Consider the following 27,854-nt stretch of genomic DNA (forward strand, 5'->3'; position numbering starts at 1 on the left):
GAACTAACTTAATTATTTATCAAAGGCAAGGAATATACTTTTTTACATGCCAACTACATCAATTATAATAAATAACAAACTTACTTCACAATTCCATACACTTTATCAGTTCAATTGCAAATGAACTGATAAATTTAAATGTTCTTTGTTTTTTTTGGAAACAAAAACAATTCTGTTAGTAAATAGAATTCAAATCAATTAGTAAAATAAAAAAAAATATTTTTTTATGTGAATTTATATTCAGCATAAGCACACAATAAGATATTGCATCCACTGAGTTGCAAGTTTATGTGCACATGCTAGTTATATTGATTAGTGATTATCTTTCATCTCAATTTTCCAAATTATCTAGCTTTAATTACTACTATCCCTGTCTTCTCAGAAAAACAATAATCATTTTATTGTTCTTTGCATTATTCCATATAAAGCATTAAATGTTCATGAAATGCTGTAAATTAATTTTGTATTAAACTAACCAAAGACTATAACAATTTTTACAACACAAGTAATCTTCATGGTACAACCGAAACCTCTTCAATACATTTCTTATTCATCTCAACTATTAATTATTTCTTCAGTTATGAAACGGTCAGGCAGTTAGGTTGAACAAGGTTTGAAAATAAATTTTTCCTAAAATCCAAAACCCACAAGCATAGGTATTTTTCTTTATATGTTGAAGGTCACTGATAATGTTTCATTTAAATCCTAGTATAAAAGTTTACTAATGAATTAAGTTACAAAGGAAAAACATTAAAAAAAATTCAGTTCTACTATACTTTTGAAAAAATTTGATTAATTACTTTCCTGGCATCATAGCTCTTATGCTGCAAGAAGGAAAGTATGGTAACCAGTCAAAAAACTGGATATGGTTTTATGACATATGGATATGGGTGAATACTATTGTAGTAGTCAATGCCACTTAAACTTGAATTCAGAATAATAATAATAATGAAGATGTGTTTAAGTTTATTAAAGATATTATATATATTTTCTTGATTTAATACATTTAGTACCTTGGCTAAAAATAATACTGTAGTGTGAATTAAATTAGGCAAAACCAGTAAAATACAAAAAGTATTCATAAAAATACATACATGCATACTTCAATCCATAAATTAATTATTGTAACTCTTTTGTGAATTTCAGACACAGCAAGTTGTTGGACGTTGTGTAAACTTGGGTCAAACTTCTGACAGAGGATGTATGGCTGGTGTTTACTTACAACCATTTCATGATGAATGTATGATATAAATTACTGAAAGAGACATCAATTTAATTTTTTATTTTTTGCTTGTTTTTTTTTTAAATTAACAAAATATTTATTTAATATGATAGTGTAACCATTCAGGCGTTCAAACTAAAATAATAAAGAAATATTTATTCATATCTTCACAATATTAATTTACCTTTTCTACACCTGTAAAATATATTTTTTGAGTTAAAAATAACTTTAAAAACATATAACAATGAAGTTTCATACAATCAACATGAAAACAACATGAATTATAGCTCAACAAAACAAAAATAATGGATGGGGAAAACATTCCTTTATATTTTAAAGCAAAAGTAAAACAATGTTTATTTTCTACTTCAAATGAAGTTTATTAAACCAAATATATGCTGTTTTGATTGACCACCTTTTGCCACTTTTGAGGTAACAGTTGCCATTGAGTAAAGTTTTATTGTATACTGTTGGCATTTGTTAATAGTAAATTACAACAATAGCTTGACACCAACTAAGTTAACACCAATAAGAAACAATTAATTTTATATAAAAAAATGATTTTCATAGCACCCAATTTTTTATGCTAATGAAAAAAAACTAAGTAATGGAAAATTTAAACAAAGAAAATCTTTGTTGAATGAATGACAGTATAAAAAATTAAATAACAAAACAGAACTGCATGTGTGTGTGTGTGCGCGCATGTGTGGTGTGTATAAAATGTTATTTTACATAATATATATATATATATATATATATATATATATATATATATATATGGGCTAGCAGTTGGAAGAACTCCTTAAGTATGGGAAGTATCCTGTAAATGGGATTATTTCTCTCAAATTGTAGTTTCTCATACATTCATCATCTTTTTTCAACATCCCTTTCCTTATCTTTTTATCTCTTCTGTAAGTGTGTCAGGCATTGCTAAATGGTTAGTTAACAGTAGGATAATGAAACATGCACAGCCAATAAACTCTTAATGTGATATAGTGAAACAGGTCTGGTAATCTATGGACTAGTTCTTAACCACAGCTTTACATAATAAGACTAGGGGCTGAAGTGCACATAGAATAAAACATGTCTTCCTAATCTCTCCTAAAATAAAGATGGTAAAAATATTTTAATGAAGATTAAAAACCATGCTTTCTATTACAACATAATAAATAATCATATACTCAAATTCAAATTCGGATAAAACTAATTATATAGTCAAATAACACCATCTTAGCCTTTCATTTACAAGGTCCTTTCTTCAAATCCTACCCAAGCTTGCCATTTTTTTTTTTACAACCTATAAAAATATTCATACTATACTCCTATACACAAGCAACATGTTTATATAATAAATTATCATCTTAAAAAAAAAGTTAATTTTTATAAAAGCTAATAATGTATGTTAATAATTTTATTTAAAAAAATACATATACAATAAAAATAGACCCTTTAATAAAATGGATGAAATATTCATGTACAGTGTGTGAGTGTGTGTGTGTGTGTTTGAGGATATATTTAATTTATCACCTTTATTGCCAGAATAAGAGATGAAGCGCAGCAAATTAATGAACTTGTAGGGAAAAGAAACAAGAAAACCACAAATTCAGAAACAAACAATAATAGTAGTAATTGTAGAAAATAAACATGTAAACTGAAATAATAAAAATTAAAAAAATAATATCTTACAACAGGTTAAATCAAGGATTCTATATTAAAAAAATCATTCATATTAACCAAAGGATCAAAAAGAAGCCATAATTATTTTACAAAATGTATATAAATACATTAAAATATTTTATTTTTAATTTAAACATATATATGAAAGAGATACATATATATGAAGAGATAAAAAAGAGAGAGAGAGAGTGACAGAACAAAATAGTGGAGTCCACTACTTTAACTCGACAAAGATTTCAACACTTAAAGACAAGAAAATGTATTAATATCAAAATTAATTAATTGAATAATTTCATTAATAAAAAACAGAATTTATTGTTTAAGTCATCTGTTTGATAATTTATTAATCTTTTTTTTGATAGCAAACTACAAGCAAGATAAAAATTATATTAAGTTTAACAAATGTAATGGTAAATCTGTGATGTACAGCACCATTACATTTTAAAGTACATTGAATGATTGAGAAGTTGTAAATTTAAATAAATCTCAAGAACCAATTTTATCCCCTCTTAAACTTTCCCTATCGTTTTCTTCTACCACAAATCAGTTGTGCAACAGACTCAGTGGAGTAAACATGTCCTTAAAGGTAAATTGTATCCTGATATTTTTGCTTCTAACACCTACCCTAATATACACAACAAGTTTAAATCAAAATGATAATTTATTGGAAGAACTTTTAATTGCTTTACACAAATTATTAAACTGTATCAGTGATACTAATTTAATTGATATGAATACTGCGCTTGGTACTGCTTTTACTGTAGGTAAGAAAATAATCTATTTTTGTTATTATTATGATTATTTTTATTAAGTGTAATATATTAAAATACGTACTCGTACAATGCCAACATTAAAAATTATTTTACACAAAACAGTCCATTCCTAATTATAAACTAAATATGCTTTTAATAACTAATTTAAAAATATGTTTAAAAACATTGCATTAAAATAAACTAAATTTAATTTTTCTCATTATAAATTAATAATTTCAACAATTATTTATATTCCTACTATCAGGGATGAAAGCATTATAAAAAATTATTTGTCTCTTGATTGATATTACATTATGCAAAATCATCTAACTATAATTGTTCATAATTTTTACTACAGACAAAATGCAGTTCATTAAAAGAGCAATGGACAATTCTTTACTTTTACTTACATTTGACTATGATATGCAAAGGAAAGCTACATGTTTGTTTGTCTTTCTACATGCTTGTTATATCCCATAAATGCAGAATGGCTACAACTTTCATGAAATAAATATTAAAAACTTTACCTCAATTGATACACAAGTGGCAATGGATCACGATAATAAAAACAAAATGATGGACAGTTGACATCATTTGTTAACGTTTAATAAATTAAAAAATATGCAAGTTAGTTTCCACATGCAAAACAAATTATAGACAACCTAACATGAAATACAGCATGACTTATTTCACAAAGTGACTTTCTCAAGTGAAGTGTAAAAGTTAGTGATATGAATTCAACAGATCCATATAGAACATTTAAAAAAATAATCTAAAAAATTTAACACAATCTGTTTACTGACTTTCCAAGTTAAAATCAATCAAAAATGGCAATCAGAATCAGACCTCTAAAATCAGACTTTTTTGGATTCACAAAAAATTAAATTGTTTGAAAAGGCCTTCAACAAATGCAAAACTTAACAGGCTCTCTAAATAATCTCTAAAAATCTCTAAATAAGCGTATTAAATCATACAGTTAATTTACCTCAAATTCAACCATGCACAATAATTTAATCACATAGTAGAACAGTTTCTATAACTTACTTTGGTCTTCTTTCATTACGAATAAATCTTTCGCCTTTCAGTTTCTGTAACTTAAAACTTATGTAAAGAACAGTAGGAAAATTAAAAGAAAAACCACACACATGCACATGTGCAATAGATACCAGTTTTTTAACACACACATATATATAAATTATATATATGTATATATACAAAATATATCTTCTTCAGTCCTGAGAGAAAAATTTTTCTACAGGAGCTTTTCCTGGTCTTCCAACAGATCTTCTCTTACGAGGAGTAACATATTCATCATCACTACTCAATGGAAAGCTGTGAATAGATTCTATCAAACATTGTGCTATTGTAAGTTTGAAATAATGAAAAATCCATCGCGTATTTTTTCTTAACTTGCCATTCTTTCCAGTCTTCTTGGTACTGCAACCATGAATTGACACATGCGCAATCCATGAAGTGTTCAATTACTCCAACAGGCTATTTCTTGGTTCTGTTGTAAGATCTGTACTGTGCTAAAAGTCTATTATACCCCTTCCATATTTTGGTTATATTTTTTAAAAACGTTTGGTTATTGAATATCCACGTACTGTTTATCTGCTTTTGAGTATCTGCACATTTTACTTATGGTTCAACTCCATGGATACTGGATGCCATTAGCACAGATCTATTATCATACCATTTAATTACAGATACTGTTTGTTTTTCATTAACCTTGGAATCACATGAATTTTTTCCTTGTTTTTTAAGCTCGGAGTCTGCTTTAAGTCTTACATTAGGTAATTTTGAAATCATTGCTGTACCAGTTCCAGAGATACTTGTAGCTTTTAATGCATTTAATAAATGTAAACTAGTAAAGAATCTGTCAAAGTACATGTTTGTACCTGGATGGCAAGATTCACTTAGACAAAGAACTGCTCGACCTCCTCCACCCAACTTAAACTTGCTGTCAATTTCAGGTGGCAGCTTTGTGTTGCTGCCTTGATAAACCTCAAAATCACGAACCATCCCACGCTTAGATGCTAAGACAAACCTTTAAACCAATTGTTTTAGGTTTCCTCGGAATGTACTGCCTAACTACGATTTGGCCTGTAAATGGCACAATTTGCTCATCTACGCAAACATCAAAATCTCTTGGCAGTTTCATAACAGCTGAGTGAAAAGCATTTAATATCGGCCTGACTTTCCAGAGCCTGTCAGTTTCTGTTTGCTCTGATGTTACAGCACAATTATCAACAACGTGGATTGCAGAACCTAACTTGAAATACCTATTCCTTGTCATTGCTTTTTTTACAATTGGAATACCAAAATTATCATCCCAATACAGTCAAATTCTTGGATATCCTAAACAACTCATGAGCAGTGTTATTCCAATGAAATTTTTAATCTCATTCAAAGTGTTAAGTAGCGTTCCATTGGTTTGAAAATAATATTTGTTTGTTTCTGTAGCCATTAAATCAAACATCTCATCACTAAAATATTGAGTGAAATATTTTAATGGTTTCCAACTTTTTCTTGTTTCACTGTTACTTTCCTGATCAGGGAAATCAGGAAAACAACCTTTAAAATTATTTTATCGATTCCATTCTTGACCTCTTTGATTATTGGAACCAAGACCTCTGCCCTGCTGTGGTTTTGGGAACGCCGCAATGTTCACGAAGCCCTGCAGGCCGTGGTAAGAGACTATTTGTCTAACCGCACGGTTCTGTTTAAGGATGCGTACGTAGTTGTGGAAAAATCCGTCACCAGGGGAAGCCCGCAGGGTTCCGTTCTCGGTCCCCTGCTGTGGAACCTGGTGTTTGATGGATTTCTGAGGTTGACATTCCCAGAAGGGGTCACGGCCCAGGCTTTCGCCGATGACTGTCTCCTTTTAGTTCGTGGTAATTCACGACCGCAGCTAGAGAATAGGGCGCAGGCGGCTTTGTCAACCGCCGAGGGCTGGATGGACATGCAAAATTTAAAACTTTCTACGCCCAAGACGAAGTTTATGCTTCTGAAGGGTACAGAAAAAATTATCAAGCAGTCGTAACCACCACATTAAGTATAAAGGCTGTGTAATCAGCTGAGTAAGGGTTCATAAGTACCTAGGTGTTTTGTTTGATGACAAAGTTGTTTTTTAGTAACCACATTAAGCAAGTTGCGGCGGACGCCGTCTCTGTGATGCACAAACTTAGAAGGATTGCTCGGAAGGATTACGGGTTGTCGGGCCGTCAAATGTACTTGGTGTACCGAGGTGTCTTCGAGAGCATGATCGCATACGCGGCGCCAATTTGGTCGCATAGGTTGGATAGAAATAGAGCACTGCTTCAAAATTTAAGAAGTGCGCAGCGAAGAGCCTTGATAGTATACACTGGTGTTTTTAAAACAACCTCCTACGAGGCTACCACCGTATTGGGAAAGGCTCTCCCAATCGATTTAGTGGTGAAAGTTCGGGCAGCCATGTGGAAGTTGCGAAGAGGTCGGGAAGCCGAGGCATTTGGGATGCGGTTTCGAGCAGGGCTAGAACCGGAGCGGAACGGCGATCACAATGCACCGGATCTAAATTTCGTTCAGTTGCCCATTTCCCGCCAGCGGAAGAGTTTATACAGGATCTGGGGGGATGGTATGCCTCGAATTCATTTTTAAGGGCAGCGGGTGCCCAAGTGCTCACCAACCATGTGGGTTTGAAGCAATATCTGGTTCGGTTTCGCCTAGCGGCTGATGAGTTGTGTGTCTGCGGGGAGGTCCAGTCGAACGAGCATATGATGTTCTAACTGCCCTGCTCTTGGGGGGGCCAGAGACCGGGCCACCCTGGAACTTAGAGGTCAGGGGAAAACTGGTCGCTCATAAACGGCGAGTCAGTGTGGCGAGAGCCGCATTGTCGGACCGTGTGGGAGTTCCTCGATGAGGTTGCGAAGTTCAACCGTCATCGCTAGAGTTTTTTAATTAATCTGGGTTATACTGATTCCTATAGCGCCGCTGTGGGAAGTTTTTCCTGGGATAATGGCTGGCCACCAGCCAGATACAAGCTCCAAGCGCTTTAAATGGTGGACAGGCACTAGCTGGCATACAGCGACGAGGCGTGACAGCCTAAATTGCTGTATTTTATATTATTAACTTTAATGACTTTTAGTAATTAGTAATAAGGGGTGCGCCTCCCCGATCTAGATTTAGTTTGACAAGTTAGCGATTGGGACACATAAGCGGGTGGTGAATAGCACCCTGCTTAATCCGCTCACGCTGATAGGTAGCTCACTAGGAGCTTTTAGGTAACGAGGTCACTAAACTGTTTTAGAGGCACAGTAGCTGTATCTTGGCACCGACATTTGGTCTATGCTCTAGGGCGACCGAATGGGGTGGTGGCGGGAGAAATGCCAGTTAACCAATAGAGTAGACCTCTGACACCTGGCTAATGGTTTACTTTTGCCTAATGAATTTTTATATTTATTATGATAACTATTTGGACGTTATTAATTCCAGGTTTACCTGTTAATAAATTTTGTTGTAATGTAGGATGTGTTCTAGAATGCAGTACAGATTCATTTTCACTATTATTGGTTGAAACTTCAAAAAACATTTCATTGCTTGCCTTACAATGAGGAGATTCATTTTCATGTTTGACCAACTCATCACTCACAAATGCAGGGATGTCATCATTGATTTTCTGGCACTGAGCATCATCATTACCATCAGATGCAGATGAGGAATCAGAAAATTTTGAGGAAATACAATAATTTTCATCTAAATCAGAGCAATCAGTGAATTCAACATCACTGCAGTTGAGCATTGCAAGAATATCATCAGTCGTATACAGTTTCTTACTCATTCTTGCATCTACTGGAACAAACAAAACAAAAATAAAACTATACAGTTAATAATGTGAAGTCCTTGTGTACACACATGTGCACAAATGCACTAGGTTATCAAAACACCGTAGTCCCAATGGCAACACATGTGCATAAATTATTTTAACCTTATTTTATAATTATAAGTTGGTACCAAAATAAGATTAAGATTACGTAAAAACTTATCTAAAGCCTTTTTCTATCATATACATTCAGTAAAATATTATAAAAATGATTACATCATAATAAATGGATAATTATGTGTATGTCGGCCAGAGTACAATGTATACTTTCATTGAGGTCGGGCATCTTCTTTCTGTGCCAACTTGATATTCAAAACTAAACAGCTGAGTAACACATACAGAAAAAAACATAAAGAAACTAATGCCCACCTCACTAGAGGGAATCTTAAATTCAATAATATATTATGTGCTATAAATAATATGTACACAACTATGCACGTCAGGACTGAGGAGGTAGTGCATTTAATTTTAATAAATAATGTATCTACTTAAAAATAAGTACAATAATAATTAGATTCTTACCTCTTTTTAAAATGATTACACCAATGGTGTAATGGGTAATTTGTTTACACGTTACGTTTGTGTTGTGGTAACTTCAGAAAAGCTGGCTGAAAAAAAAAAAACTTCAGAAGGGTAGCTGAAATAAAGCACAATCGCAAATGGAGTCAGACAGTCAAATGAAACAAACATGGCATAAAAGTAAATTTTATTTGCTACAAAAATTTTCATATATTTTTCCACATAGTCACAATTTACAATATACATTCTCCCAACTGTGAACCAGTTTTCTCATTCTATCAATGAAGAATGCTGGCAGTCTTTCCTTTATCCTCCTGTGCGTCATCTACGGTGAAATGAGTATCCTTAATATCTCACTTTAATTGAGATATTAAGGATAATATCTCAACTTAAGGATATTAAGGATAATTTCAACTTCTTGTGAGTTGCGGCAGTTGCATATGTATGTGGCTGAGCAATATTGTGTTGCAGAAATTGGCTTTATGGACTGTCAAACAACACACATCTCCAAGGTATTTTAGTATGTGTTTTAGAGGCACCTTTTCATGCTTTTATTATTATTATAGAAACTGGTCGACCAATTCAAAGTTCATCTCCAATATTTTCTTTACCAACTTCTGATACATACAATTTTATTGCAATACTATGTAATAAAAAGCAGAGATAGGTAATAATCAGTTTTTCGATCAATAGTTTCATCACCACAAATGACTTTTAGATGATGAATGTTCCTAGCATTCACTTTTTCTGATGTTAAAATCACTGCATGCTGTTTTAGATGTGTTGACATTGAAGGCATACTCAACTCCAGAACAATGGTTGATGACAGAAGATGAGAGGATGTGGGTGAAAGTTTTGTAATATTAATAGTAGGGGAATGAAATTACAAGATAGCAGTACTTGTCGCTTTATGCGACATTTGTTCTCCTGTTATAATACAGTGTGCATTAAATTTTAGTCGTCCCTTGTACATTGGAGTTGAATATTATAGTTTTCCACAACCTAGCTAGAAATTGAAGCCAGGATTTTCAGGTTGCCAATAAGCACGCTACCATTTGTGGCACTGATAGAATAATTTTTAAAATTAAAATTATTTAATTATTTCACACTAGAAACTATAGGCTTTTGCCTAATTACAGTTATCTCATTTTTTTAATAATGAGAAAAAAATTTTGTACCATGTAAAAAATACCTTCCAGAAATCCACTATCACACACATATATTATAAATATTACATTTAATGGATAACTGTTTACTTACACATTTTATTTACTTTTCAAAATGGGGTTTTTAAACCACTAAAGTTCATCGGTGGACTAAAACAACTTTAAAAACATGATGAAAATAATGGAAAAAAAATAATATAAACATATATCCTAAAATGCTTTGTTTGCAAGCTACAGCTAGTGAAAAATTTCATTCAGATTTCAGCTGCCCTGGTGAAATGAAGTTGTACTGAAATTTTTAGGATGTTAATTAAGGGGCAGAGTTAGTGATACCTTATGGTTTTTGACCAGAAAAATCAAATAGAATAGGTCCCAGAACCATATCTGCATTAATCTTTGAGAAATCTGAAGTGAAAAACCAATAAATTGGGGTAAAAATAACTTGTGATACATTCTGTATATTATAACATTGTGCAAACTAATGAAGTCACAACTACCTTACAATTTTTAACAGACATGATAAAAATGGTATGTTCTTTTATTACAGTGCTCCAGGAACCAGTTTTCAAAATTATTAGTTACTTTATATTTATTATTTACTTTTTATACGTAGAATTGGATGTTTTTTAAATGAGTGGCAAGTTTTATATTCAAAAATTTTTTTTTAATTCTCAGGTCAACTGAAAGTAACACTGAAATATATAAATCCTTCATCAAAGTTACATCAATTTTTATCTCAACTAGAAGAATTATGCTTAATCATTCTTGATTCTGTAAAAGATAGTAAGAAATATAAATCATGTAAGTAAATACATTTCCACTTTATTTACATTAATTTTTGTAACAGAAATTTTACTTTGTTAAATCTAGCTTAAAAAAAAATTATTTTTAAATAAAGTACTGATTCATAGATATTACACTCTGAAATAGATTTCTATTACATTGTTTTGCTTAAGGACATTTATTAATAAAAATAAAATTATGAATTAATCGCTCAAATACATTCTTTTATATATTTTTTTATTTTTCCACAGGAAAATAAATTAATGAATATAGATAAATTAATGAAAATTTGTGTACACATTGTTCTTACAGTGTAAGTTCACAATAAGAAAGGATTTTTGAAATTCCAAGTTTAATGTGTTAAAATGGAGTAACATTAAATTTTACAATTTTTTTTTTTTTTTTTTTAATTTTCAGAAACAAATGAAGATATCAACTTAATTTTTGTTCTTGTAATCTTCACATGAATATATAAAACCTAATTTCTAGATTTTTCAAAATTCAACCTTGAAAGGGGCTGGGGAGAGAGGCAGATGGGATTTTATGGCAAGGTGCAATTCTACCAAAGAATGCCTTAAGCACATATGTTAATGAACAGTCAAGCTCTCCATATACTAATCATCTGTCACATTAATGAAATAATTTCATTAAATCTCTATTCCAAAGTAATGCGTCAAATAAATAAAAAATATTGTCACTTGTTTCTGTTCTGACAAAGATGTTGAGAGGTTACACACTTCAAAATTCTTACAAATACAATTCATTTATGCTTTAATATATTAACCCATCAAGTTGGTCTAGTGGCGAACTCATCATTGCAAATCAGCTGATTTTGAAATCGAGAGTTCTAATGTTCAAATCCTAATAACGGCAATTTACTTTTATATGGATCTTAATACTAGATCGTGGATACCAGTGTTCTTTGGTGGTAGGGTTTCAATTAACCACACTTCACAGGAATGGTCGACCTGAGAATGTACAAGCCTACAGTTCATTCACATCATCTTCTTCATCCTCTGAAGTAATACCTTACGATGATTCTGGAGGCTAAACAGAAAAAGAAAGAAGACTTTATTATCTTACTATTTACAATTATTCTCATTCTATATGAAAATACAACTAATGAAAATTTATGTAAAATTAAGAAGTGATTATATTATGGTAGTGGAATTATAAATACAAAATCAATATTAAACTTTAACTTATACTTTTATCAATAAATAATGATACCATTATCCTCTGATCACAGGTATCTCAGCTTCTAGTACTTAACCACAGAATAGAACATTGTTGCAAAATGAAATATACTTATGGTGCTTTGGAATATATTCATGGCACACTCTTTGCTCATATGCTCAACTAATCATTAATTCCTTTCAAATAATGTTATCAGATGCTCTCTTCTCATGGGCTCTTGGTGATATTTACACCCATAGGTCCAGGGCTTGTCCTCACAAAATAACAGCCAATCCATTCCCTTGTCCAATCAAGAATAATGTTTTCAAAACACCTACCGTTCTAACCTTCTACACTATTCTAAAAATTCTTTCCATTGTTCTTTATTGTTTTTAGATTTTTCCCTTTTTAAATTTAAATGCCGGTTTACATTCCTCATCTTTTCTTATTCTTACCCACTTTCCATTACTATAATCTTCTTTAAACATCACTATACCTCCAAGCAGACTCTAAAAACAATAATTTTTTTTTTAAATCTCTAAACTAGAAAAATCTATTATGGAACCAAAGACGCAGCCTAATTAAACAAAGGATCACATTTCTCGTAATCATGACCTGAGTTTTCTTGCAAGCTGTGCAAAACTTAAGGAACAAAAATGATAAATGTATAAATTGAATCTGCTTTTCTTTGTAACCATTTTCTTTAAAATGTTTAAGCATCAAAAAGTTAATAGAGTACTCTACCTCCGGTTGATATTAGAAAATCAATGAGGTTAGCTGAGACTTATGTAAGTGATTTTCTTTCAAGATGACCTTCATATTTGTACTTAGAATTAATTAAACAATAAAAATAATTTACCAATATATATAAATATTACAGTAGTATAATGCAATACAACGTTTATAATACAAATTAATCAGTTACCAAAATGAACATCTATAATAATTAGTATTGCCTATATCTGATTTCAGTACTTAATTTGGCAACTCCTTCATTATGGGAAATTGATAAACCAAGTAACAAATTAATAACAGTAAATGATGTAGCTGAACAAGATTATGCAAATATTTTTTACAAAATAGTAAAAGATAAATGGAATAACCCTACACCTGAAGAATCCACAGGTTGTCTTAACCTGTTATTAGAAAACTGTACATTGAATATTACATGTTTGAATACAGAATATACAGATAATAATGTGGGTTATGCACTAACACATCAAGTTTTATATTGGCAGCTTTTCAGGCAGGTAAATTTAAAAAAAGTTATTTCACTTGTTTAAGTATTTTAGTTCTAGTTAGTAATAATTAATTTGTAATAGTTAGTAATTATTATTATAATCTACATGTTTTCCCAATACACTCATAAATATTTAGCCATGCAGTAGGCAAGTATACATCTATTTGTATATTAATATATATATTGCCCTGAGGTAGATATTCCCCACGTCCGGAACACAACATCTGCGTTCCACGTCCAGGGCGGCAACAGCTGTACTCAAGTACATTACATATAGCTGGCTAACGGGGTTCCGAGTGTTGTTTCTCGGATATGCTTTTTTCGGTCGATTTACATCTATAGGCCGAATTACAGGACTGGACTTTACGGCCACCTGCAGATACGACATTCTTAACGATTACGGAAATGGATTAATACCGCCTTTAGAGCTGGCGATGTGGCGGCCACGGTCAAAGTTATTTGCAGGTGTAACGGAAACCTTTCGTCGTCCACATGCCCCCCGCGATGGCAAGCATGTAGTTAAGGTGCCCATGTTCGGAGCATGAGAGCCCTGAAAGCTTCGGTGTGTAGGGGCCTGGAGTCAGTGCAGAGACTGCGCATCCGCTCTCTGCCAGGACATATGCCGGTTTCACCGGAGTACCGGAACGGACCTCCAGGGTTGGTAGCCCTGGAGTGGGGGTGTACCCCGGCGGCTAGCCTTACTACAGAAGGGATTATTTGTTCATGGAAACTGAACAATTAAACGTGGCAGAGGGTTCACGCAAACACCCTCGTTTAGAACCGGCTGTTTCGCCTGAAGCGAAACGCCGAAAGAGTACGGAGATTAAGAGGATTGAGATTGAGGCTAGGAAAAGCTTGCAGAAAGCTTTTTTCAAGAGCAGCATCCCAAAACCTAAGTATTTGGTTATTACGAAGGAAGAAGGTAATTTCTCGAAGGTGAGTCCTTTCCTCATCGCTCGAGAAATAAACAAATGTGCTGGAGGCCCTGTTAAAGAAATAAGAAAAACTTTCACGGGACTTCATGTAGAGACTGTTAATGATATACGGTCTCAGAAGATTCTAGGACTGAAGAAAATTGGAGAATTAGCTGTACGTGTTGATCCCCACGGCACGCTCAACACCTCAAGGGGTGTTGTGGTCTGTCGGGATCTTTTAAATTGTTCGGAGCAAGAGATTGTAGAGGAACTGGCAGCACAAGGAGTAATAGAGTGCCGTCGATTGAACATGAGAAGGAACGGTGAGGTCTTACCCTCAGCTTCTCATGTCCTCACTTTCAACCGGCCTATTTTGCCAGAAAAGATAAGAGCGGGGATTCACCGTTTGGATGTGCGGGCATTTGTCCCACAGCCTATGAGGTGCTTCAAGTGCCAACGCTTTGGCCACACCGCTCTTAGATGCGAAAGACCACAAATATGCGTGTGCGGTGAAGAGGTGCATGAGGGAGAGCCGTGTAAAGAGCCTCCTACATGTATTAATTGCAAAGGGGCGCATTCTTGTAGATCAAGGAATTGTCCTGTCTACAAAGATGAAGTAGCTGTGCAGGAAGTAAAAACCCTGCAAAAGGTCAGCTATTTCGATGCAAAGAAGATAGTTAACGCCCGTAAGCCTAGAGCAACAACAACTTACGCTCAGGCTGCGGCTGCCGCTCCTGTCACTGCTCCAGTTGCTGTCGATGAGGGTCAACTCATAAGTAAACTTGCTCCGACCTTGGCTAATATGATTGAAAGAATTATAGACAATAAAATGAAACCTTTCAATAGTAAAGAGCCAATAAAGCCAAAGATATTAGTACAGCCTCCTGAAGATAAAACACAGAAAGTTGCTCTTACTCTCAAGAAAACGGACGCCAAAGCAGAATGTCAAGTCCGTCTCAGTGAGATTCTTGATGAAAAGAAAAAGGTGACTCCTACAGAGACTGTTATGGAGGCTCCAAAGCCTCCAGCAACTGAGTTGGCCTCTAAACCCCAGAGGCCACAAAAAATCACACAGGGGGGGGCGAGTGTCCCCCCTCCCACAGGCGGTGACCGGTGCTATCCCCGTGTCGGGGAGTGGCCAGGTTGCCGCCTCTCAATCGGCGCCTGAAACCGGCGCCGATCCATGTCCGTCGTCGTCGGCGGCTTCGGTGGTCTCCGACACGGAGACGGGAAGCCTTACAGACGACGACCTTCTCCGCGAACATGCTGCTGTTCGCAACATGGAGAAGAAGCGAAAAAAAGGATGGCCGAAAGGAAAACCCAGACAATAATTTAATTAAAAATTAGTGAGTCGATAGTACAGTGGAACATCAATGGATGTTTTTCAAACATCCATGAGCTCCAACGCTTGGTACATGATGTAGACCCGATCTGTATATGTCTGCAAGAAACACATTTCCGCCGAAATGAAAACTTTAAATTAAAAGGATTCAATATATTTCGGCGAGATCAACCGCCAAATATAAGAGTTAGAGGTGGAGTAGCTATATTAACAATAAACTAGAGCTACCACCGAAGCGGTTGTTCTAAACACAAACCTACAAGCGGTCGCCGTTAGAATGAAGTGTCCGCTCCAGGTCACTGTCTGCAGCATATACTTGCCGTATTTTGATTGGAATACGGATGACATAGCAAGACTAATTTCCGAGCTTCCCCCACCTGTTTTACTGGTGGGTGACTTTAATGCTCATAATTCTCTTTGGGGATCAGATCGAGTAGATCCCCGTGGAAGAGAACTGGAAGGGTTCCTGATGAATTCAGAACTTATTATTTTAAACGACGGATCAGGAACCTTTTTCAATGCCAGAGATGGATCGACGTCCTGTATAGATCTTGCACTTATAAGCGGATCGATAGAACCGAGGTACAGCTTCTATGTCATAGACGATCTGCATGGAAGCGATCATTTCCCGGTGCAAATTGTAACTGATGTTACAAGAACAATATATCCCATCCCTAAAAGATGGTTATTTGAAAAGGCAGACTGGACGAGCTTCACAGCAAGAACGATACTCCCGGAAACAACTGGAGTTATCGGAGACGATGTCGATGCCATAACAAATGCAATAATTGAGTCGGCATCGAGATATATTCCCAAAACATCTGGGAAACTTACGAAAAACCCCGTTCCATGGTGGAACGATGAAATAAGTGAAGCTATTAAAAGAAAGAAAAGGGCGTATAACGCCTTTAAGAAGCGTCCTAGCATAGAAAATCTTGTTGCCTTTAAGAAATACAGGGGGTATGCAAAACGTCTTATGATAGATTCGAAAAAACGATCCTGGCAGCAATACGTGTCATCCATCGACAAAACTACTACTGCATCAGATATTTGGAGGAAAGTGAAGGCGATTTGTGGGCGTAATGATTTTGCTCCCATAACTAGCCTTCAAGATGAAGATGAAATAAAAGACACTCCATATGAAATTGCAGAGCTGTTATCCAATCACTTCGAAAAGGCCAGCAGAACGGCCAACTACGAGGAAGGTTTTCGAACCAAAAAGAAGAACTCGACGGTCTACTAAATTTTAGAACTGAGTATAATTACTCATATAATGTACCATTTAAAATGGAAGAATTCGCGAAAGCGTTGGAAAAAGCAGGTAACACAGCTGCTGGTCCGGATGAAATCCATATAATATGATCAGGCAGCTGAATACCACTGCAAAACGCAGATTATTAGAACTTTATAATAAAATATGGCGGGATGGAACGTACCCGCGGCAGTGGAAAAAAGCTCATGTTGTTCCAGTACCAAAGAAAAATAAAAATTTAACAGACCCCAATAGCTATCGTCCTATTTCTTTGACGTGTGCTATGGGAAAAATACTGGAAAAAATGATTAATAATCGACTCGTCTGGGTTTTGGAAAAAGAAAACCTGATATCACCGTATCAAGCAGGTTTTCGGCAATACCATTCTACCACTGATCAAATGATCAGCTTAGAGGACATTATATATAACAGCTTTATTAAAAGGAAACATTGTGTCGGAGTCTTCTTTGATCTTCAGAAGGCTTTCGATATGACCTGGCGTCATGGTATAATGCTCCAGATACATGAATGGGGCATTCGTGGCAATCTGCCTATACTGCTCAGCAACTACATGAATGACCGTACCTTTCAAGTACGCGTCAACAATGAATATTCATGTGAAAGAATCTTGGAAAATGGCATACCGCAGGGTTCGCCGTTGAGCGGTACCTTGTTTACCATTGCCATTAATAAATTGATACTTGCCATTCCAGTAGAAATCAGCAAAAGCGTCTATGTTGATGATCTGGCAATTGTGTATGCCAGCAACAAGACTGCTATGGTGAGGTACAAATTGCAACGAGCGATCAATGCTCTAAATGAAGTTGCAAGGAATAACGGATTCCAATTCTCACCAGAGAAAACGTGCTGTGTACACTTTTGTAGGAAGAGAATTCCTCATCAAAGTCCTGCGTTGACAATTGATGATAATCCAATACAATATAAAGATAGCGTAAGATATTTAGGACTAGTATTGGATAAATCCCTTACATGGGGATTACATATACAGGACTTGAGTGATAGATGCAAAAGAGCCCTAAACATTATAAAATGTTTATCGAATTTAGATTGGGGCTCAGACAAAGAGACATTATTGAGATTGTATAAAGCATTGGTTCAATCTAAACTAGACTACGGATGTATCGTATATTCATCCGCTAGAAAGTCGCACTTAAGAAAGTTAGACGTAGTTCATAAAAGCGGAATAAGATATGCAACAGGCGCTTTCCGCACAAGTCCGGCGGCTAGTCTGATGTCTGAAGCCGGAATAATGCCACTACATTATAGAAGAGAGATCCTTTTGTTAAGATATGCAGCAAATGTATGGGCTTTCCCTGCTCATATAAATAATAAATTGTTTACGAATCATCCTATGGCTGCAGTATATGAACATCGTGCTACCTATTCCAGACCAACCGGAATTAGGTACCACGAATTAAGAAGAAAATATGAAATTGCTATACCAGAGACACTAGCAATTTCTACTAGAGAAATACCGCCATGGCTCTTGCCAGCGGTAAATACAAATTTGGATCTCTCTCAAGGAGAAATAAAAAAGAAACCAGCAGTGATCATCCAGCAGGAATTTTTAGCAACCGTCAGTAGTTACGAAAAACATATTAGAATTTATACTGACGGTTCTAAAACCGAACATGGTGTTGGATGCTCGATATATGTAAATGAAGAAGCCCACTTTTGGAGACTGCCAGATGTGGCCAGTGTCTACACGGCAGAACTCACTGCAATTCAGCAAGCTCTTCGCTACACTGAACACTATTGCGAAGAGAGAGTGCTAATATGTTCCGATTCATTAAGTGCACACGTCGCAATTCGGAACAAGAACATTAAGGATGTCTTAATTGCAAACATCCTGTCCATTTTATACGTACTAAAACAACGAGGACAGCGATGTTTATTTGTATGGACTCCAGGGCATGCTGGTATTACAGGTAATGAAATCGCAGACGAAGCTGCCAGAAATCGCAGAACAGTCTGCGATGATTTGGATACATTTCCTGTAAGAGTGGCAGATGTTAAAAACCGTCTAACATAGTAAAAAACAAGTGGAATGCTCAATGGAGGAGTTTAAATACAAAATTAAACTCAGTTAAAACTTCTCCTTATAAATGGAAAAGCGACTTTAAGTTGACTCGCCGAGAACAAGTAGCGGTGACCAGACTTAGAATCGGTCACACGCGATTAACAAATTTATATATGTTAACCGGCGAAGTGAGACCAATGTGCGGTGTTTGTAATAAAACACTGACAATCAAGCATCTAATAGAAGAGTGTACCATATATGAGGACCTCAGAAAGAGGTTCCGTCTTACAAATAATATTAGTGCTGATCTGGATAATGGAAATGAAGAAAATATAGTTGCATTTTTACACGCCAGTGGACTTCTTAAAAGTCTATAAAATGGAAGTTTAAAGCTGTGGTAAAAGATACTCTAAGCGGTAGTATTATATATACATATAAGGGAGTCTCGAAGCGTGGCACGTATAGTGACGGGAGGTAGCCCTCTTGCCTAGGCCATTTTGGCTCACCTGCATTCAAGAGCAGTGAGTCGGGGTGTGCGATGATGGCATGGGGGACCCTCAAGGGTGGATTGAGGGCGCGAGGCTATGGGTGTACGCCGTGCATGCCTATGGCCTGATATAAGAAGGATTCAACTGCCACGGCACCCTGGCACGACTGATATACTGCTCAACGGCGGTTCTGGTCGCCCCAAGGGTGCTTAAACAAACTATAAATGAGACTTCGTAGAAGAAAGAAAGAAAGATATGGTATTGATAAGTTTAATTTTAATTTTAATTTCATGGTCTTTTGAGAACCTATCTCAAATTTTAATATTGGGGCCCTTTACACCCCGTAAGTGTTTGTGATTGTCCTTGTCATTTATGTTTTAATGTTTATTTTGAAGTTTGTGTTTTTAAATAAAATGTAAGGGCCCTTTACACCCTTACATATGACGATCCTGATGGAGATAATAATTTCTTTTAAAGAATGTGACGAGGGCTAATGACCTTAGCAGTCGATGCCCGTAAAAATTCAGTTAAAAAAAAAAAAAAATATGTATATCTTAATATGCAAGCAATTTGTGTGTAATGCTATGATGTAGTGATGTAGCATGTCATTTTGTACAAAAAAAATCATATATTTATATCATTTCAGCCACTTAATTTAACATGTTCACTTACACATTGAGGCTTTAATATTACAAATAAGAAGTTGCTCAATGAGCTGATGACTGAACAAGTTAGATGTCAGGCTTTATTGTATTTCAGCTTTAACTGCTCTCATAGACAGTTCTATATCCGATCAATTTATTTTAAGAATAAAATTTAATATTTATTTCTATATATATTTGTATAATGCAATAGTAACATGCATGTACGAGTATACTAAGTCTAAGTATTGTAAACATAATTTTTGAATAGGTTGGACAAGTATTTTAGGTGCAGGTGGGGAGCTGTACTGTTGCATCGACAGAATAGACCAAAATGTGTATATGCACTTCTCCAATTTTGTGAATGCATGTATTTCAGCAGATGCAAAAGCATGTCACTCGTCATGTGACTTATCTTTCTATAGATACAATTTTATAAGTGTATTTTAAAATTTAATAAAAATAACATTTATTTCATACAACATATTTAGCCTTCATAAACTTTATGATTATTTATAATAATAAGTAACGTAAAACAATTAAAAAATTAAGTATAACAATAATCATCAACTATAAAACATGTCCTAATTGATTCATGGTCAAGGCCAAACAAAATCTACTGAAGATAAATTAATGAAAATCTGTGTACACATTCTTCTTGCAGAGTAAGCTCACAATAAGAAAGGATTTTTTAAATTCCAAGTTTAAAGTGTTAAAATGCAGTAATGTTAAATTTTACTATTATTTTTTTTTTTTTTTAATTTCTCAGAAACAAATGAAGATATCAACTTAATTTTTGGCCTTGTAATCTTCACGTGAATATCTAAAGCCCAATTTCTAGATTTTTCAAAATTCAACCTTGAAAGGGGGTGGAGAGAGAGGTAAAAAGGTTTTGAACAATGATTACGAATTCTCCCCATTTCCGACTGTACAAAATGAGATACTCAGTGAATTTAGGCTTGCACACACTCTTCAGATAAATATTTAAAAACCATTTTTGGGTTTTTTGAATTTGTGTTTTTTAAGGGGTGTGCCATTGTATGGCATGGTGGCTCAATCAACTAAGCCACTGCCACTGTTATTGTATGTGTGACAGCTGACTGCACTTGCCTCTGCAGCTGCAGCTGACTGCACCTGACTAAAAAATATAAAATAAAAAAATTTAGAAACTATCTAAATTACCTCCTGCTGGTATTGGGTAATATCAAGAACCAAGCAAAATACATTTTAGCTACAACTACTATTTTAAGATGGAGTACAACTATTTTGAAACCCACTTTCTTCAGATCACTCAAAGTTTCAGTTCCTGTGCTGACCAAACTGCTGCTTCTTAATTTAATTTTTTTTTAAATTAACAAACTGCTGTTTTTAATTTTTTTAAATGGTTGTAAACAACAACCTTGGAAATCATAAGGCAGAAACTTCAAAGCAATTATAACTGATTTTCTTAAAAACTATAAAGCTCTTGGATGTAATGTCACTAAAAATCTAATCTTTACCTACCAATTATGGTTCTGTGAGTGACGAACATGGAAAATGATTTCACCAGGAAATATCCACCATGGAAACATGCTACCAAGGAAAATGGAAGCCTAGAATGGATGACTACTGCTGGAATCTCAAAGCTGATTTACCGACAGAAAACTACACCAGAAAACCAAAAGAAGCAGATTTAAGCATATAGAAATTCCATAATATTTATACTACTGTCACAATACTTTTTTCTTGCAACAAAAACTACACCAAATAAAAAAAAACAACATACAATCGCCTGATAGAAAGAAACCATGGTGAAATTATCCCAACATTCCAACTAATATGCTAATTCAATAAATAAAAAAAAGCTGTATATTAGGTGTTTATTTTTAAATGTTCTGTGGATATGTTACTTTATTACTTATAATAATTTTTTTATGAATAAATCTGTTTAAGTTGAACTGTGGAACAGATTATGCACCATTCTATATTGAGGAATTACATATCTGAAATCATCATCAAAAATACTATAAGCTTCAGCTAACATTCTTATGAAACCAGAAAACAAAATTTTGTGTCCAGTGCTAATTTTGTATGGAATGTAATTTCATAAAAATGAATTAAAAGTACATTTAATTAATTTTTCTCTCTCATTTTTATAAATCTCTGTATAAAAAATTGCCTGGATAAAAAGTTCCTGTTTAAAAGTTCTGGATAAAAAATTTGTCTCTTTAGTTATATCTGTAGCTGTGTAATGCTTTAATTTTCTTATTTGTAATGTTTTAATGTTACTTATTGTCTTAATTTTTTTTATGAATGAATCTGTTTAAGTTGGACTGTGGAAGAGATTACACACCATTTGATATTGAAGAGTTGATTAAACACAAATGTAAAAGAATACTACAAGAAATAATAACTGTATTTCAGTTTGACATACTACACAAACATGAGGATTTGTATTTAGAACAAGGTATTAATTATTTGAATCAATAATTATTTTTCATTCTATTAGACTTTATACTTGTTACCCACTATGTTTTAAAATTACAATAAGATTTTACTTAAAGATAACAAATTTTTTGAATGGAGAAATAATTTTTTTCTGATTGAATTTATAATGACTAAATAAAATTAAAAAGTTAAAAGCCATTGTAATAACAGTGCCTGTAAATATGCAATACTACATTGGAACAGTACTTTTGCTAATTTTCATTCTGATGATTCAAAGGTGATTCTTTAATCAGAAAATGAAATGAGACTGCATAAATACCAATATTTCAGTCTTCACTAGAGATTATAAAAAATGATAAACAGGATTTTCATTATTATTAATTAGGATTATTATTAATCTCTGGTTAATTTTTTACTGTGATTATATATATATATATTTGCCAATATATATTTTAATTTTAAGCTGAAATAATCATTTTCTTCATCATAATAAGGATTAAAGATCAAGCTGAATAACTTAGTGTATCATAATCTCATAATGCTTCATTGGATATGAATGAAGCCTTAATAAAATACTTTATTAATGTAAAAAGTTGCATAAATGAAATTCCTTTAAAAATTTCAATAAATTCTCTGTTAATTCATTAATGATTTTACTTTATCAATAAATTAATTTTTTTAAAGTAATGTGTGAAAAGTATTGATAATGATTTTCCTTTATATTTAATAGCTGTTCAGTATAAAGTTGAGTCCTCACAGGTGGACTAGTGATCGAGACAATGTAATACATATTTTGATTCAAAAATGTTGAATCAACCTCTGTTTTTGAAATGGTATCATAATGAACAAGTGTACTGAATATTGTAATAACTTGTAAGATCTGGAAAAAACTAGGTAAAATTATACTACAGTAATCTGGACAAATGTCAAAGGAAGAGGTTTAATTGGTATTACGTTACTTTAAAATTTTCTTCAGATATTTTATGCTCTGTGATTTAGTTCCATTTATTAACCCTTTTTTATTTAATCATTATATGAATTTGTGAGGATTCAGTACTCAAATTCAAAAGTTTTCTCTGATAGTAGAACTAATGTATATAAGATTTCTAATCTGATCTGCAATAATGACTATTTTGGTACTTAAGTACCAAAATATTTATATCAGTGATAGCAAAAATAAATAATATAGTATATAAAAATAGTTTTAAGGTATCTATGAATTAATATTATAATTATATATTTATAAAAATGTACAAGAACTATTCTAAAATTGACTACCGCATATGCAATAACCCCACCACCAATCTTTAATTTAGTTATATAAGCTTATTCATTCTTGTCCAATTTATTCAGGGCTGATGAGCAGATGCTGTAAGAACTTAGAGCATGTCCTTGTCATGCCACCAAGTAACTGTACAATATTAGTTTTTTACAAGCAAAACTAACATATTACATCAACTATTAAGTTCTTTTTACAGTAATAATATTTTCTGTGTATTGGGAGGGAGTGGTGTCAGAAATTTAGAGGAACACATGGATTTGCAAAACAAGAAGAGAAAGATGATAAGAGAAACAAATGATGTTGTTTAAAAAGTTGAATGAATCAAATACAGTTAAAATAATTTCCATTATATCTGATTTTTAAAATGATTTCTCATATATTTTGAAAAGGTTTGAAAATCAAACTAAAATAAACAGTCAGCTTACATAAACTGCTTACTGCTTTGCAGTTTACATAAAACAGTTGCTTACATAAATGTTATTCCTTCTGATTGATAATGTAAAGCCCCACTCAGCAGGTAGAATAGTCATTGAATAGTCATTTTTTCTACAGCCTGCATTTGGCAATCATCTCTACAATGAGATCTGATTATCAGTATTTTAAACTAGTGAAGAGCTAATGGATGAAGTTAATCAAGTAACCGCAAGCTATAGAGAGTTTCTGTATTCTGTATTTATAAAAGCTATATCAAGCTGGCAATAGGTCTCTAAATGTGAGTGATAGATAAATTTGTGTAAAAGAAATTTATTATTACAGGTAACTAATGTGCTACAATAAAATAATGTGTGAATAATGTAGCTTTTCAGTTTTTTTCTGCCAGCCAATCTGAAGTTAATTTTGCAGTAGCCAAGGATTTTACTAACATATTCAAATTTTTATAATAATATTTAATTTTTTTTTAATCACTTTTTAACTTTTAACACAACTCAAAGTCTAATTAAGAACTAAAAACACAATATTTTATAAGAAGTTACATAAAAAATATGGTTAATGAAATAGTTATAATTTAATTTGTGATTGTGTCCAGTTACTAATTCATTCAGAAATATTTTACAGTTGGTCTATGTGGTATGGAAAATTATACACCATTTTTCATTAAAGAATTTAAGCAAGCTATTCTTCAACTACAATCGGACTCTGGATGTTACAGTCCAAATCAATCAGTAACAAGGTAATAAGATTAGATTATAATAGAAAATACTGAATACAATATGTAGGCTAAAAATAATTCATATAAGAAGTAAATAATATGTTAAGTATTTGATGAGTAATCAAATTTTTTAACAGTATGTCTTATGTCATAAAGTTACAAAAAATATTTATTATAAATTTATCTGGAAATGATTTATTTTATACTGATGAACCTAAGCATTAAAAGTTATAAAATAAAATGTCATTTCTACTTATACTTTAAAAAAATACATAAGTATGTACTTTAAAAAAAAAAAAATACATAACCTAAAATATTTATTGTTTATCATAGAAACATACATTTTAAATTTTGGACTTCATTTCACCTCTCAAAGAGATAAAAATATAACAAATGTAGGAGAATGATTTATTATATAGTTATATGTAAAACATAGGGTTATTTTTTTCAAGGTCCGATCGGTCGCGAAATAAACACCTGCGCAAAAATCGGATGAACCTTTGCGCATATGTGTTGCGCAGCGTCTCTAGTATGGCCTTCAATCACGTCGCGTCACTTAGTTTAGTTCTGAACACGCAGCTAGCACGTAAACATGTCTACAAAAATAGCATCTCCCGCCAAGAGTGAAGTGCGTGCGGTAATTCGATTTCTACAGGCTGAGGGGTGTAATGCAGCTGAAATTCATAGACGAATAAGTAATGTGTACGGTGAAACTTCAGTGAGTGACAGCAAAGTGCGACAATAGTGCAGGAACTTTAAAGCAGGACGTACAGATGTTCATGATGCAGGCGGTCAGGGTAGGAAGCGAGAGTCAACCGATGATCTCGTTGAGCTAGTGGATGAGGCAATTCGAGAAAATCGTCGGTTCACAATTTCTGTATCGAGCGATTCGTTTCCTGAAATTTCAAGGTCAGCTCTCTACATCATTGTGAGTGAGAGACTTCAGTACCGCAAACTGTGTGCGAGATGGGTTCCCAAGATGCTGTCCGACCATCACAAAACAATGAGAATGGACGCCTCCCTAACGTTTCTCCAGCGCTACCACAATCAAGGAGAAGATTTTTTGAACAAAATTGTCACAGGGGACGAGACATGGGTCCATTTCGAAACTGAAGAAACAAAAGAACAATCCAAACAGTGGATGCATTCTCATTCTCCCAGTAAACCAAAGAAGTTCAAGGGAACCTTCTCCAACAGAAAGTGTATTGCTACTGTGTTTTGGGACCGGAATGGAGTTCTCTTGGTGGAATTAATGGAACGTGGCACGACTATCACTGCAGCCTCATACTGCATGACTCTTCAACGTCTACGAAGGGCAATTCAGAATAAGCGGAGAGGAATGTTGTCATCAGGAATTATCTTTCTCCATGACAATGCTCGGCCGCACACTGCAGCTGTAACAAAGAAGTTCCTGCAGCGTTTTCGTTGAGAAGTGTTTGATCACCTACCATACAGCCCGGACTTGACTCCATCCGATTTTCACCTCTTTGCTCACATGAAACGCTGGCTAGGAGGACAACATTTTGACACAGACATCGAGCTGCAGACCAGCGTAGAATATGGCTGAAAACACAGGCGGCTCCGTTCTATGACGAGGGTATTGGAAAGTTGGTACCACGCTACGACAAATTTCTAATTCGGTGTGGCGACTCACTGATAGACATAGCGTAACAGAGAAATAGCGTAACTATGCAAGTACTTGTTACAAATAAACATTTTTTTAATTTTCACTGTGGTTTTAATTTCGTGACCGTTCGGACCTTGAAAAAAAATAACGCTCGTATAAATTGGTTTCATTGGATGGTATGTAAATGTTAACAAAAATAAAAAAATATATATATATTTTATTAAATCATCAAAAAACACCAATCTTTATTTATGAAAAAAGATATAATTAATGTGATATTCTTTGCCTTTTTTTAATACAAATAAAGCTGTAAGAGGTATTAGAGGAAACAGAGAAATCTTCACTTAAACAAAAAAAATCCATTAGGGTAAATGTCTCATCAAAATGTAACAATGATGATTTTTCTTCTGATATTTGTTAACTACTAATTAATGCATTGCTTGGAATGATGCCATGTTTCTGAAAAATAGTATGGAGAAAAAGGTCAAAACTATGAAAGGACAACTTATTCTATCACCACAGTAATGCAATGATGATTTACAGTTGATTTATTACACTTATGCAAAAATCAAGTTTGATTGTCTCAGTATATTAAAAAAAAAATTCCTTAATAGAAATTCCTATTAAAGAAACGTTTTCAGGTTTATAAAGAAAAGATAAAAAATAAATTGCAAAAAAAAACAATCTGTGATAAAAAAAGAAGTTGTATTTCAATCTGTTTCAAATGTAATAATGGTCTTAGGAAAACTTTACTAATCAAACAGGTTAGGGCTTTAAAAGACAAAGCTCTATAGGCCTACTTAAACCAAAAAAAATAAGTTACGTAAAAAAAATATTCTACAATTATATTTCTACAAACTATATTAAAATTATGACTTATTTCAGGAATTATGATAAAGAAGATACAGAGTATTATGCAAACCATATGTCTTCAGTAGCAACATTAGCATTAATGGTTCAAATAAAAGACATAATTATAAATGAAAATAAATAAAATAAAATGTTGATGATTATAAAGCACATACGATATAACTACATACTGGTTTAATCGATATCTAGTTCTAGTAATTTAGATATTTTACATATGTTTATAATTACATTGTAATAGCTGAAATAAAATTATACAGATTAATTGCAGTGTTTTTCTTTTTCTTCATTTTCCTTACAGTAATACTATGTTATCATAAACCAGGTTTTTTTACTTATTTCATAAATCCTAAAGCCATTAAAAAAAAAACAACACAATCCAAAAGTAAATGAAATAAAAATCAAAAATAACACAGTTAAATTCTTC

The 27,854-nt window shown here is 33.4% G+C and overlaps 1 protein-coding gene across 1 annotated transcript; it reads left to right on the plus strand.

The window, feature by feature from the left end:
• The first annotated feature begins 3,460 nt into the window (after positions 1–3,460).
• LOC142330185 (uncharacterized) lies at positions 3,461–27,674 on the plus strand. Its single transcript, XM_075375300.1, has 6 exons — positions 3,461–3,663; positions 10,873–10,998; positions 13,129–13,406; positions 22,382–22,520; positions 24,840–24,954; positions 27,446–27,674. The coding sequence occupies exons 1-6, from the start codon at positions 3,474–3,476 to the stop codon at positions 27,552–27,554; spliced, it is 957 nt and encodes a 318-aa protein (XP_075231415.1). The 5' UTR covers positions 3,461–3,473; the 3' UTR covers positions 27,555–27,674.
• Positions 27,675–27,854: the final 180 nt, after the last annotated feature.

The sequence above is a fragment of the Lycorma delicatula genome, chromosome 9 (genome assembly GCF_047948215.1).
Source record: "Lycorma delicatula isolate Av1 chromosome 9, ASM4794821v1, whole genome shotgun sequence".
Lineage (NCBI taxonomy): Eukaryota > Metazoa > Arthropoda > Insecta > Hemiptera > Fulgoridae > Lycorma > Lycorma delicatula.

Bases quoted from the DNA above. Each gene is read 5' to 3' on its own strand.
- LOC142330185 (XM_075375300.1), top strand. From the start codon at position 3,474: ATGTCCTTAAAGGTAAATTGTATCCTGATATTTTTGCTTCTAACACCT. The intron at 3,664-10,872 runs GTAAGAAAATAA...TTTAATTCTCAG, and splicing joins TGGTACTGCTTTTACTGTAG to GTCAACTGAAAGTAACACTG. The intron at 10,999-13,128 runs GTAAGTAAATAC...ATCTGATTTCAG, and splicing joins TAGTAAGAAATATAAATCAT to TACTTAATTTGGCAACTCCT.